The sequence below is a fragment of the Exophiala aquamarina genome, assembly GCF_000709125.1.
Source record: "Exophiala aquamarina CBS 119918 chromosome Unknown aczIA-supercont1.5, whole genome shotgun sequence".
Classification (NCBI taxonomy): domain Eukaryota; kingdom Fungi; phylum Ascomycota; class Eurotiomycetes; order Chaetothyriales; family Herpotrichiellaceae; genus Exophiala; species Exophiala aquamarina.
The window spans coordinates 9,319-22,737 of NW_013550583.1; the positions used below are offsets into that span (position 1 = coordinate 9,319).

The 13,419-nt window shown below is 47.0% G+C and overlaps 4 protein-coding genes across 4 annotated transcripts; 2 read left to right on the forward strand and 2 right to left on the reverse strand.

The window, feature by feature from the left end:
- Positions 1–2,857: 2,857 nt before the first annotated feature.
- On the reverse strand, positions 2,858–4,370 carry A1O9_06684 (uncharacterized protein; the record flags this gene model as incomplete). Its single annotated transcript, XM_013403633.1, has 4 exons — positions 2,858–2,979; positions 3,030–3,123; positions 3,182–4,054; positions 4,110–4,370. Coding segments are annotated over 4 exons (1,350 nt in total), but the record flags the coding sequence as incomplete, so codon positions are not given.
- Positions 4,371–6,519: 2,149 nt separating this feature from the next.
- A1O9_06685 (conidiation-specific protein 10) lies at positions 6,520–6,843 on the forward strand (the record flags this gene model as incomplete). The annotated part of the gene is made up of 2 exons (XM_013403634.1): positions 6,520–6,645; positions 6,733–6,843. The coding sequence occupies 2 exons, from the start codon at positions 6,520–6,522 to the stop codon at positions 6,841–6,843; spliced, it is 237 nt and encodes a 78-aa protein (XP_013259088.1).
- A 1,233-nt stretch (positions 6,844–8,076) lies between these two features.
- On the reverse strand, positions 8,077–9,662 carry A1O9_06686 (uncharacterized protein; the record flags this gene model as incomplete). The annotated part of the gene is made up of 2 exons (XM_013403635.1): positions 9,028–9,662; positions 8,077–8,977 (listed from the first exon to the last, which is right to left on the reverse strand). Coding segments are annotated over exons 1-2 (1,263 nt in total), but the record flags the coding sequence as incomplete, so codon positions are not given.
- Positions 9,663–12,042: 2,380 nt separating this feature from the next.
- On the forward strand, positions 12,043–13,126 carry A1O9_06687 (uncharacterized protein; the record flags this gene model as incomplete). The annotated part of the gene is made up of 2 exons (XM_013403636.1): positions 12,043–12,139; positions 12,192–13,126. The coding sequence occupies 2 exons, from the start codon at positions 12,043–12,045 to the stop codon at positions 13,124–13,126; spliced, it is 1,032 nt and encodes a 343-aa protein (XP_013259090.1).
- Positions 13,127–13,419: the final 293 nt, after the last annotated feature.

The window sequence follows — 13,419 nt, forward strand, 5'->3', positions numbered from 1 at the left end:
TACCGAGCATTCGTAAATACGAGTTAACTCCTAGAATACTTAGAAATTAAGTTAAGTAATTTCTAATCCTATAGAATAGAATAGCGTTTTATAGAATCTTCCGTAAGGCTTAAGTATAGCCTTACCTAATAGATACTACGTAATCCTAGCTTATATAAGCCTAATTACGTAACTAGGCGTTAATAGAGTATCGCTTAGTCTTAATAGGTTATACTTTAGAAGAGGTTCTTAGGAAGAGTAACGGAGTTACTCCGAAGTTTACTTCGATTTATATAGGAGCTATTAACCTCGACTAGCGAGGGCGCTACTATAGCTAGAATATTAAATACGAGTAATAATCCCCTTATACTATACTAACTATAGCTATTTCGAATAGCCGTATAGCTCCTCTCCCTCCTTCTTCGGATCTCCTTCGAACCTTTTTAGTCGCTAGTTAAGTTATTAGTATTAGTTTTTTACTTAGGTAGTAAGAGAACTACTACTCCTATAGAGTCGAGAGTACTCGTCGACTACTACCGCCTCGTATATACTTCTTCTATACTATAGTCTAGATCGAAAGTTACTACTCTCGGAGTATCTTAGGTTTTAAATTTCGAGGTCCGAGGATACTCCTCGCTACCTTCTAACGCTACCGAAAGGGTATTAATAAGACTTCGAATAGTCTTCGCTACCGGAGCGTAGCGAGAATAACTATAGTTATCGTAAAATAGTATAGGTTTCGACCTCGTAGGGTATAGAAGAGTCGTTTAGGGGTTAGCTTAGTACTATCGGGAGTCTCCGATAAATAAATTTTTACGTATAGTAAATCCGCTATACTCCGATTCTACCTCTAGAGGATCTAGATTATAGTCGTTCTTAAATCTAGTAGCCTATAGATTTAATATAAACCTTTATAGAGGAGGTAGTAAAGGCCGCGTAGTAGTTCTAAAAGAATTCCGCGGTATAGTCGAGACTAGCCTTCGGTCGGATTACTATAGTCTAGCTACTAAGAGAGAGAAACTCCGCTTAAAGCCGTTTATTAAGCGTTTCTTACTTCTTTTTACCTCCGAAGGGTTAAGGAATTATCGTCCTTCGTAGAAGATAAGGTTATAGTAAGTAATTCTTTCTCCTATCGATAAAAAGCGATAAAGAAATATACTCCTAGCGTCTCTTAAGATTTCGATAATACTTTAATAAAGTTAACTCTAGTCCCTCGTGCCTAGAGATACTTCGGAGCCCGTAAAGGCCCTAGTCTAGAGGTCTCCCTAAGGGCTATCGTAGATCGTTACTACTAGATATAATAGAAAGGGGATATAATTATTCCTAAGACGGTACGAGGGACTCGTTAGACTATATAGTATCCTAAGTACGTACTAGATTAGCGCCTAGGCGCTCCGGGTTCGCTTCGGATAGCGTTCGAATAGCTCTCGGAGCTAGTTCGGATGCGGCGAAGCGATATTATAGACCACGGTCTTTACAATCGCTTGGCATTAATAATTATATAGCGGTTAGCGCGGGAGTAATGCGGCGAGGTATTAGTCAGCGAAAGAGCCCCGAAAGGCGATAGTCCATAGGTTTCTATATATATATATATATAATCCCCGAACCGTCGTCCTTCACCTGTCTCCCGCTGACTCATCCCTCGCTGCTTTGCTCTCCCGCTAACGACTATTTAGTCGGTTCGCTGCCTTGTCCGCTCCTTTCTGCTCTCTTCCTCTCTTTCGCGCTCCCCTTCCACTCTCTCCTGCTCCCTCACGGCTCTAGCTCGCTCCTACCATATATACACTCTCTCTCACGTGCTGGTGAGGGTCCCGTTCGGGCTCTAGTCTTATAGGCGCTAAGTCTAGGCACCACCTAATGAAACACCCTAGTAATGAAACAGTAGTTTTTTTTGCCACCACAGTAATACAATCATGATTTGCACTAAATTGATGTATAAATAGTGTCAAGACGTCATTTAACTACTAGGCAAGATTACCCCAAAGTCGGGTTCGCGGAATCGAGACCCTAGAAAACCGTAGGTAGATATAGAACTCAAAACTCCCTTGTCAGCTCTTGAGATGAGAAGTGCGAGCCTGCAATTACAGGTTTACTGTTCTATTCTATTAGATAGCCGTGTTATTCAGAGTCTTGCTACCTAAAGGTTACAGTATTCCTAAAGAAATGAATAGAATGGACGAGTTTAAATTATTTCTTTTTCTTCTTCACTTCGCCCATCTAGCACTATCTAGCCCCTCAAGCGCAGAACTAAAATTTGCAGGACTTACACCTTGTGGAGCAGCCCTGATCTAACTGGCAATTAGTCTGCACACGCTGCTATATTCCCGACTTATAATTAACTGCTCTGTCTTCGATATTGACTTCACCTTATCCAAGTTCGCATTCTGCTTTCTACCTGTAACTACTTCACCCCCTTCAGAACCAAAAGGGGACGTATACCGCACTTGAGAATGTCCACTGCACACCTTTGCTGTTCGTTATTCTCGAGCCAACCTCAGGATTGAACATAGGAACTGGGTTTGGACCGAAAGAGTATGTTGGGAGCCACTCTCGACCACGAATCTACTATGGTCAATGTTGGTCTGGCCGATGTCGCAAAGCAAAATCTTTTCGGATGTGTGGCCCGACTGATGGCGACCTCAAATTTTGAAAAGATATGCCCACCACCGTCTGTCTAGGTGTCATGGTCATGTCGTATTACACGTAAGTGAAGTAATTCGTCCGAGTTGGAGGATCAGACCCTGGGCAATTCCAATGCTTGCTAAAGTTTCTCGAGATAAACACGTGCCCATCTTATGGTTATATAACTGGCTTTGTTGACTGGTGCTTTATCCGAGGGTTCTCTTGGTTCCAAGTTCTTACTTACGTTAACCATTGCCCAAGACCGCAAGACTACCATACAGATAGTGGCTGCAAGGAACAGAAATCCGGCGAAGAGCTGAACTGATAGATATTTTGGAGCTCCAGTTCGGCGAAGTTTTAATGCTATTGGTTCTCCGACTAGTTTACAGGTATTAGTGTCGTAGATTAAGACAATGAGTGATACTTACATGTTGTGGGAACCACTATCGTGAACCAAACAATGGACAATGAGGCAGGAAGCAGCTTAAGGCCCAGTACATCCGCTAGCAACGGCGCGAGCATCTGTAGCGGTCATCAGTATGAACTTGAGCCTGCAGTCAGGGAGAGTAGGGGTACCGACAGCCCAAAACGTACCACAGACGGTGCCGCCGAGAAAAGCAAAGACTAGCAGCACCGAGTACGTAGTCGCAGAAGTCCATATACAAAGTGAGAATAAGGAGCATAAAAATGTTGCTGCCGTCACCACGTTGATCCTTCCTATGTCATCGCTGATGTATCCAATCAACGGTCGACCGACAACCATTCCTAGGTTGACCAATGCCGCAGCTATAGCGCCTTGATGCAAGGTCAAGCCGATCTGCAAGGCATTATCTGGTAGTGTGAATAGTATCAGCGTGAAGCCAAATGTGCTGAAAAACGCCCATGTTAGGATGAGTAAGAACTCATACCGCTTAAGTAGCTGGACATCAAACGCCTTTTGATTGGGTATTATGTGTTTGTTCCTGTCTCGCATAAGGAGTGTACAGGCAACATTCATGACTCCTGATATTATTGCTGTTATACGGAACGCCCATGCGAGGTTGATGTCACGGATCATGGCCTCAGTCCCGAGACTATATGCCAGACCGCCGACACCAGAGCCTGCAGCAGCGATAGCGGTTGCAAATGAGCGTCTCCTGTCGAACCATTGAGGCACAATCCCCACAGAGCCAACGTACAAAAAGCTGCAGCCCCATCCAAAACAAATACCCTGGGCGAGAAAGAGATGCCAGGCTTTTGTGGCGAAGCTTGAGGCCAGAAGTGCAGCCGATTCAAGGATGATTCCAATCGAAAGAGTGGTGCGAGTGCCAAGCTTCCGGCCAACGAATGTAACCAAGGGGGCGATGAATGTCACTTGTGACATCGCCAGACCCCCGATAAAGGCGTACGATGTTTCGGTAGTGCCAGGGAAAGTATCTTTTTGGAAATAATAGGCAAGGTAAACTCCAAAAGCCTAAAGTCGAGGTCAGACATGATAAGGTCTAACCAAAGTGCAAGGTAGTACTTACACCATTCACACCCCAAGTGTTTGCGCTAATGAAAAACATGCTGGCGACGCAAACCCAACCATAGCCGCCATCGTGGCTTCTGCCTTGGTCAGGGCAATTAAGCGCATCTTCCACGACAATCGAAGTTGTCCTGCCGGGTACTACTTCCAGTGATACAGCTTTGTTGTTCTCGTTGGCTTCCTGTTCCCGAACTCCAGTGGTCGTGATACTGTCCTGGGAATTGGAGATCTGGGGATGCGGTCCGTTTATTGCAGAAGACATTGCTTAATATTATCGTTAAGAGAATGGGAAAACCAGTGTACATGGATAAAGTCAGTGGGAAACAACCAGAGTCACGAAATATGGCTCTTATACTAAGAAGGGAGTGGGTTCACAACTCAATGCCTTATTGGTCAATTTGCCAGCAACAGAAAAATACATTTAATTGACTCATTCCGATCAACCCGTAGGGAGCTGCACCGCCTTATTCACCAGGCCCACTCCCCGAACTTCTCATGTTGCACCAACGGCTTACCGACAGGTTGATAATCCTCTGTCCACAAGCCATCGGCGAACACATATACCGCACTGGCACGACACGTCTCCTCGGCGCTTGATTGACATTACAGTGGAGGTGGATCAGAATAACAGGAGAACAAACTTCTTGCTAATCTTATGTCCACTATATCCAGCTCAATTTGCGTCCGTAGATTGACATATAATCTGCGACTTTAGGGAGTCATTACATTCTTAGATATTGCCTTACAGAGCTAAAACTACAGTCAGTAGCAAAACTTCGCCTTGTAAGGCTTCATCCTTTCTATGTGACTCTGCTAAGTCAAATCTTGAGAGAGGAGGCCCTGTACGTAGCCGACACGTTGCACAATATGTATGTTGAAATTTCCAGTATCCATGCATGCCCTTAGAACCAGACTAGCACCAAGCTCGGGGTTTGACCACCTGTGATTGGCGAAGAATGTGGTTCGCTTTGACTTACTTATTAGGGGTTAGGGACCAATATCAAACCGCCTCTTTAACTCAACCTCCCATCTTTGGATATAAGCAGTCACATCTCCTCTTGTAGTTGCCGATCAGCTTCTATCGGCAAACATAGCCATCCGAGTATAGAAACCAGTTTATGGGTGGAGCCTACGAGCACTTCTCCGCAACCTCCTGGCTAGTAATCCGGACTAGTGGAACTTGGTCACTTCTACAGTTGGCGCGTAAGTTGTTCCCAAGGTTGTCTGAGGTTACTCCAGGCCTTAAAAAATCTGCTGACTCTGGAGACAACATTCAACCCATGACTAAACCAGCGCTCTAGAAACTCCCAAATTACTTGTATACGTGGATTTTCTTGGAACTCTGTCGTTTTCGGACGAGCAAGAGCAAGTTCGAAAACACCGGCCTTCTTTCAAGCTTATCTTTATAAATGCCGGACCCGCCCTGGTTGGATGACATCACACTAGCGTCTCACATGAAAGGCACCTAGGCTGAAGCGCAGTGACGGGGTTTTCTGCAAGGTTCGGAATTGTGGTCGGGGTGTTCTGCCAGACGTGGGATTGATTCAGATGATGAAAGGACAATGGTAGTCCATTGGGCGCTAAAAGGTATGTCATGGCGGTATACAGTTATCAGATGGGTACATAACTTGAATAGCATTACTCCTTGGGATGAAATACCGGTCGAAATAACCTACAAGTTACCCTGCAGTCTACTTCTAAGCATTATACCGATTTTTGTAGAGTCCTGACAACTATATCGGGACATCTAAAGACCGCTTAGGAGTGATTAAGGTAGTCCAAAGGAACTGCGAGTTCCCTTACGCTTCGTTACGGCGAGCTGTCAGGTTAGCACACCGGCGGTTGTTACGCTGTCCCAGTATCTTTCAAGCAGACCTCGCGCCGTTTTTGCGGTCTGCAAAAGGTCGTCTGCAGTGTTGCTGCTCCTACTGCGACTGGACAGGTTTCTTGCTCCCTCAAAGTCCTTGGTCGTACACGCGTAATAGGCCCTCTTGCGTGAGCGCGATCGTCTCGAAGATTGCCTGAATTGGAAGCTCATCTTTCAATAATTGGTGTTCCTAACTGTACCTCGCAGGGCTGCAGCAGCATCGCATCATGCTGCAGATCTTGCCTGGCTGCACACTCAAGGCACCTCGTCCGCTACCGGCTAAGCTGCACATGATATCCGGGCGAGAAATCCGAATACGTTAGCACGTACCTTTCGAATTCACATACAGCTTAGCAGGCAGCCATGAAGTCATAGTGATGCCATACCTTTCGCCCAAGGGTTTCACACGTCACCCGTGCTTCTATAAGCTTTATTATGCCTTGACCAAACTGCTGTCCTAGATCCATCAAAACATCCCAGACTCAAGAAGTGACACATAGATGAAAATCACACAAGAATATATCCAAACAACAAATCCATCAATATGTCTAGCAACGACAACCCAGGAAACTTCGCCAACCGCCCCAAGGAGGAGGTTCAGGAAATCGCGAGCAAGGGCGGTCAAGCAAGCCATAACAGCGGTTTTGCCTCTATGGATACCGACAAGCAGGTATGTCAAAACATCCCGCTCCGTGTCTAATCCACACTCAGCGTCCTTTTGTCATCCATAATGCAGCGCTCACATAGTTGTCTATAGCGCGAGATTGCCTCCAAGGGAGGTCAGGCATCCAGCGGCTCATTCGAACCTGGCAGTGACACGGCGAGAGAGGCTGGCAGAAAGGGAGGATCCGCCACCAGCAGCTCCTAAATCTACATTCCTTGGGGAATAGACGAGGCCGGCGTGACGACGGCATGCGTTGGATGTGAACGCAGATGTTTATTGCAGCAGTTGCAGAGTCACGCGTGGGCTTACTCTCCGCGTCGGTTCCTCCCTGAATGTATGATAACACGGCAACTTCATATACCACAATTGGTATACCGCAATAATTGAGATTTCCCTCCACAATACCAGAAGATTTTGTTTATTTGCATTTCCTGAATGATCTTGTTCGCCCTATACGACGAGTAGACGTGTACGCCCCATACCACGTTTCTATCCCTTCCTTGGTCGACTGCTCTCCACTCTGCCTGCATCCGCCCCATCCATCGTCACTATTAGTCATAGCCATCACTCGTTCATCGCTTCCATCAAAGTTGAAAATTCGCGACAACTATGTTCAGGCCGCCTTGCTGAAACATATAATAACGAAGCGTCACAATTAGTGGATCAAGCCATCTTGTTGTTCTGGTAGGAAGCAGTGTCCGGCCATGGCTTCTGTCGGCTCATCTCTTCACGCACTATCGATCCTACCAAAATTCGAAGAGGGAAATGTTGACGCCAAGGTGGGAGTCCCTTTGGCGCTAAGAATCCTTTCCACTCTCCCACGTCGTCGCTCTCGTCGCTCTGGACACCCTCATCGCCCTCGCTATTAGACTGACGACGGTCCTGCGCTCCTACGTCGAATGCGGGCTTGGTTTGAGAGGCAAACCTTCTTCTCCGTCCGAGATTTCGACGATCGGGGTCATGCTACCTTGTTCCTTGGCCATTCGTAATCCGCTCTTTGTCCGCCACGATCCTCGCATCTTCTGGCGCAGAAGTGCTTTTAGGAGTAAGCAGGCCATGCCGGTGGCGCGACTTCGGCGCTTAGGATGCTCTAGTGGCTGGGACTTTAGCATTTTCCATTTATGCCCGCCGTTTTGTTACTATAGGTAGCGCTTGGAATCGTAAGTTGAACCTCTCATTAGAAAGCTGAACGTTGAAATCGGGTTGGTGTCTTTGTGGAAGACCTGACAATCGAACAGATCTTTACAGAATCTTAGACTGCAGGGAGATCGAGAGAATACTTATATGACTTCTTGGTCCGTCAAGTGATGAAGGTTAAAATTCCTGTTTCACGAAGTTGTTGGATCTTGATACCGTTAGGGATCCGTCCTAATCTTAGATATCCCGTGCCCAGAATGATGCACAGCACTCATATTTCGAGACGTAGCCTAAGCGGTGTAGGTATGCTACAGCTTTCCTTAGCCGACTAGTGATATCAGGCTTCGCATCAAGCACGTGCTGGGCTTCGAGGCAAAGTTCCAACATGAGGACCGCTGTAGCTTGGCACAAGTAGTGTAGAAGAGTCCACCACGGGAGTACATCGTAGATCTCGCACTCCCAAGGGTCACCCGGCATAAGGTCCATCAATGCCATGGCCGCACACACACAAATCTTCGCACAATTTGAATTCCACGCCTTAGAACCAACGCTTTCTTGTCCGATGCGGATATCACACACACCCGGTCGGTGGAGTATCATCAACACGCTTTGATAATATGCGTTTAGTTCCAGCCTCGCACAGGTATTGGCACCGATTGGCAAGGTTTCGTCGATTTTAAAGTCATCAGGTAGGCCTTCAGACCATTGCAGTACTTCCTTGTGAAACTTGTCGACCTGCCCTTGGAAGCTTGACCATGGTTTATTTTGTAGACCGGAGGATAGGTTGGTAGTGATCCGATCACTAATTCGGGAGAGAATAATTCGATGCGAAAGGTATAATGAACAGGGATGACGTCCTGCGCCACTAAGTGACCGTAGTCTCAGAGCGCTTTCAGGCTTTTCATGTAATGAGTTTTCTTGAGAGTCAATGAAGTCGAGCCATAGGCCACGGGAATAAGTGGAGACTAAATCCTCCGATTCTTGCAATCCTAGTAGGTCAGTTGATACCATCGCATCCGCAAACGGCACTGACATAGGCCTTCCTGTAATGTCTGCAAGGAGAACTTCTAGCGTGCAAAGTGTAAACCAAGTCTCTGCCCTATTTGTTCGCTCTGCCTCATTGATTGAAACGTCACTTACTCTCAGGTGCAAGCCTAGTGAAAAGGCGTGGCGGACTGCGGCGCCTAAAAGTGTCCAAGCTCTGTCTTTGTGTAAGTACCTTTGTCGAAGAAGCCATAATATTCGACTAACCTAGATATAGAGTTGTTCACAAGTAAAAAAGATGCAAGTAACCCCATTGCTTGAACTTGTTCAAGGTCTGGGTGGTCAAAGACAACCCTGTGATCCAGGCCGAACGCTCTAGACCTGGCGTAGTATATAAGATGGCTTTCCTCATGACAGACACTGGAGGAATCCATACTCGTCAGCATCAGCCATCTAGAACCCACAGCCCAAACTAGGTTTGCAACAGAGAGCCATCCCCGTTCGCTCCAAGATGGCATGTTTTCCTCTCGCTCGAAGTTGGCTAATTTACGGAGGAATTGTTCGCGGTCCACGAAACAGAACGCGCCGTTCATTGCACAGAACACTGCTTCCGCCAAAATCAGCGCCATATCAAACTAAGGCCACTCAAAGGGGTTGATATAGTCCTCGTCGACTGATAAAAGTGTGGTTTCGTCCACAAAATAAGATACCTTCTCTGTGGCGGGAATGTTTACCTCAACTCTAGCTTGAACGATAGCATCCCCGATCGGCGAGGATTTCCAAACATATTCGTACATTCGATGCATCCATGAGATTTCGGACGATTTCCGGATGAAGCCTGTCAGTCCATTCCCCTCGGCTAGGTCGAATCTATGCGTGATTTCACCTATGTAACCAGGGGACGCTTGGCGTGTGGTATCTTCTACCTCTTCGCCTTTTTTGGCTCGCCTCGCTCTTAAGGCGATCTCGGAACCCCTGGCATGTGGTATCGTCCACCTCTTCGTCTTTTTTGCTTCATCGCTATTATCTGATGCTACAGACATTTGATCATTTTCTGATCCGGCGCTATATGTGAAGTGCTATATCCTTCACCGGGAAGGGAATACTTGGTGAATAGTGTCAGCGATCGATAACCCCGATTCAGTTCCAGGCACCCACCTTCGCTAATATCTCATCTACATTGGAGCGTCCTTCATGTTCAGTAGTCTGATCTTGTACTAGGTTTTTCAAGATTTGCGCAAGCTCCTTGTTCGCCTTTTTAAGACAGGTTCGCTCTTTTTCGGATTCTGTCAGTAATGATTGCAGGAAATGTTTACGGCGACGGTCTGTCTGTGGAGCGTAAGTACAGTCGGTGTTGGAACTCGACATGTCGGCTGCCGAGCCATACCAGTGGATGTTGACAATATCGACCATGCACCTCCCAGCACAGGCGTCAAAGAATGAAGATAACCACTCAAGCCCGAGTGAATCGCCGAGTCCATTCGTCACCGACAGTAAAGTAAGATGAGCCGGCAGAGATAACGGCAATGAATGAAGACGTCCCTCTTAGCTGCTTGTTCTGTGGGGAATTGGCCCGGAATTTGGATGAAACTTTCCAATCAGGCTCTGGATAAATGCCCTTTCTGAATGAACGGATGGATGGATGAGTCCGGTAGCGACAGAGGTGGAATCGGGCTGGAGTTCTTCAAGTCTTCTACTCACAATTTCTATGGCTGTCTTGAGGCCTTCCGCGTTAACCATATATCACAACACAAGGCGCTTCCGCGAATGCGAGCTTGAAATGTCCGCGTGGAACAGCGTACCCAATCTCGCGCGATGCATGCACTGAGATGTTTTGGGAGTGTGGTAAGGCTCTTTCTTTTAACCGAGCATCCCGCATGTTCCTGCAACATGACTCAATCCATCCGTATTCAGCTAGAACATGTCGTCTCATGAGCTATCCACAGTACCTGTGCATCAAGTGTTCCAATCTTCACATGCTATCCAGCGAAAGGCGGTTACGAAGCCACCATCGTGATACATTAAATGCAGGGCATTCAGAAGAATTAGTCCTAATAGCTCACAAAGATGTCTCCTGACTAGTAGGAGCAACGACTACTCTAACCAGCTAGACTTAAGTCCCTAGATTGGATATGAAGGGGGCGCGATATCAAATTGCGCAAGCAGCCATCAAGGGCCGAATACTGAACTCAATGGGGAAGGAAGTTAGCCGAGTAAGATCCATCATCAGCTTCGGAGCACGGTACAGTGTTCCTATGGTTAATCACTGAAGCGGTGTGATGAGAAGAACGAGAAAGATAGCGAGATGCTCGGTACTATAATTACAGATATTTTCAATTGCGGCTTCACCTTTGCTGATACCGAATCATTTGAAGCCCCATATTTACCACGCAAGACATTTCACAACGTCGGGATATCGATTAGCTCCTTTCCCCTTTGATCACGAGTCGGATAGAAGAGGCTTCGTTATTGCGTGTCCCGAGTGCTGGAGGCTGACTGCACTACCTATGAAATGTCTGTGAATGGCAGACAGAAAGGGAAGGACAAGGTTGTTGGCAGTGGGCATTTGCTAGACCCTGAAAATGCTAAGCGGGTGCCTTTGTAGGCTGTTTCCTACACTTTTGTACCATGGTCCTCTGTAGAATTCATCGAAAGGTCATTTAGGTTCCAAGGTCAGAAATGGATTCCTATTATATACCTATTTTGGGTTCATGACCTATTCATTTCGGCACTCCTTTGGCTTGCTCCCTTGCAGCTCCCTTGCAGCTCCCTCATGCCCGCCCGACGCTCTCTCGCTGCTCCCTCACGTGCACGATTAAAGCGGCCATGCTCCCTTTCCCAAACGAATGTGGTAATCGTTGCAGGTCAGTTCGGGGCATATAATATATATATATATATGTATATGTATATATGATTGTCACTTCGACGTTGGATCTCGAACACACATGGGGGATTGTTCTAGGCTAATATTGATTATCGCTCCTAACCGAAAGAAGAAGTGTGTCGTGCAGTGCCAAGGCTTAACCTAAAATGGAACGCTGATGCACCCCGAGTCGCAGGCTGCGCCATATTAATATTCATCTCTTTGGTTCACTCCTCAACAGGCCGCACTTAAAATTGACCTCTGCCTGACCGTCTTTGCCACCTATAGAGCCCACCGCACTCTGCCTGAACTGAGCTTTCGAACGCCACATAACCAACGACCACGTTCATCCCTTCAGAATTCCGTCCGTGCAAGGCCTCAACTTAGCCTTAAGTGATGTCTGTTGAACAGTAGTGACCATGTCAATGAACGTCTTCCGCATTCTGGGCGACGTGTCCCATACCGCGTCCAAATGCATCTTGATATATGCCATACATTCCAATAAAAGCGCCGAAGGTAAGCTCATTAGCTATGCGGGAAGGACGGATTTGAGGCTAACCGAGCGCAGGTGTCTCCCTCCTGACTCAGCTTCTCTACATCGCCGTCTTTCTAACTCGATATCTTGACCTGTTCTGGGTGAACCCAGCATCGTCATGGTGGAACTTTATTCTCAAGAACTTTTACATATGGACTTCAATCTACATCATCATCTTGATGACTCGAGTTTATGCAAGAACACGCGAGCGGGAGAAGGCATGGAGATGGGGTGCATACGCCGCTGCAGCATCTTTTGTTCTGGCTCCATTGGTTTCTCTGATATTCAATGGTTGGAGTGGATCCAACCTTTCTGAGATTCTCTGGACGTTCTCCATCATACTGGAGTCCGTCTGCGTCCTCCCGCAGTTGATCCTCCTGCGACAGACGACCGTTCCTACCGTCATTGATTCTTTCTACCTTGTCACGTTGGGTTCTTACCGGGCATTCTATCTTCTCAATTGGATCTATCGGTTCTTTACACCTTCGAAGCCTGACCCAATATCGATCATCTTCGGGATCATTCAGACCGCGTTCTATGTCGATTTTGCATGGGTGTATTGGACCAGACAACGTGTGAAACTGAGAGCCGGGGGTGTGGTGGACGCTGATGATCTGAGGAAGGGGTGGCTGGTCAACAGAGTTATCAATCATACCCGACAAACATCTGATGAGGAAGCCGATCCTGAGTCTGGCAATGCGGCCCCAAATGGGCACACACCAGCCGCTAAAACCAATCGATGGGGCCCTCGTGGAATTTCAATCTCAGCTGATGACACACTACAAGCTCATGATCGGCAAAACAGGCCTGGTCAGCAATCCGACAGTTTAGAAAGTGACCCCATCCTCGACGAAGACACATTTGCATCGGACGATGACGATGACGATGCCCCGATCCTTGACGAGCCGGGAAAGAAGGTACTAAACAGCAACGAGGAGTGGCGAGATAACTCACCATCTGGAAGTTGATTGAAGATTGCAAATGGTGCAGCTCATCTATTCCCTCTGCGTATTATGCACCTTAAGCATTTCTACCAGGCAGCAATCATCGGAGGTGGGGCCGCAAGATTGCTCAGTATCCTCGTTCAAAGTTACCGGCCAACCTTCCTGTACTACATATTGTTTCATCATACCACAATGTTCGGCTGAGTAATAGCCTTGTCATCTTGTTTGCAGGATCGGACGCGTCAGTTCCCATGAGGGAAGAATGACACCTTCCAATTAAGTCAACGCTGCAAATCAAGGCCGGAAACCGTAACAAA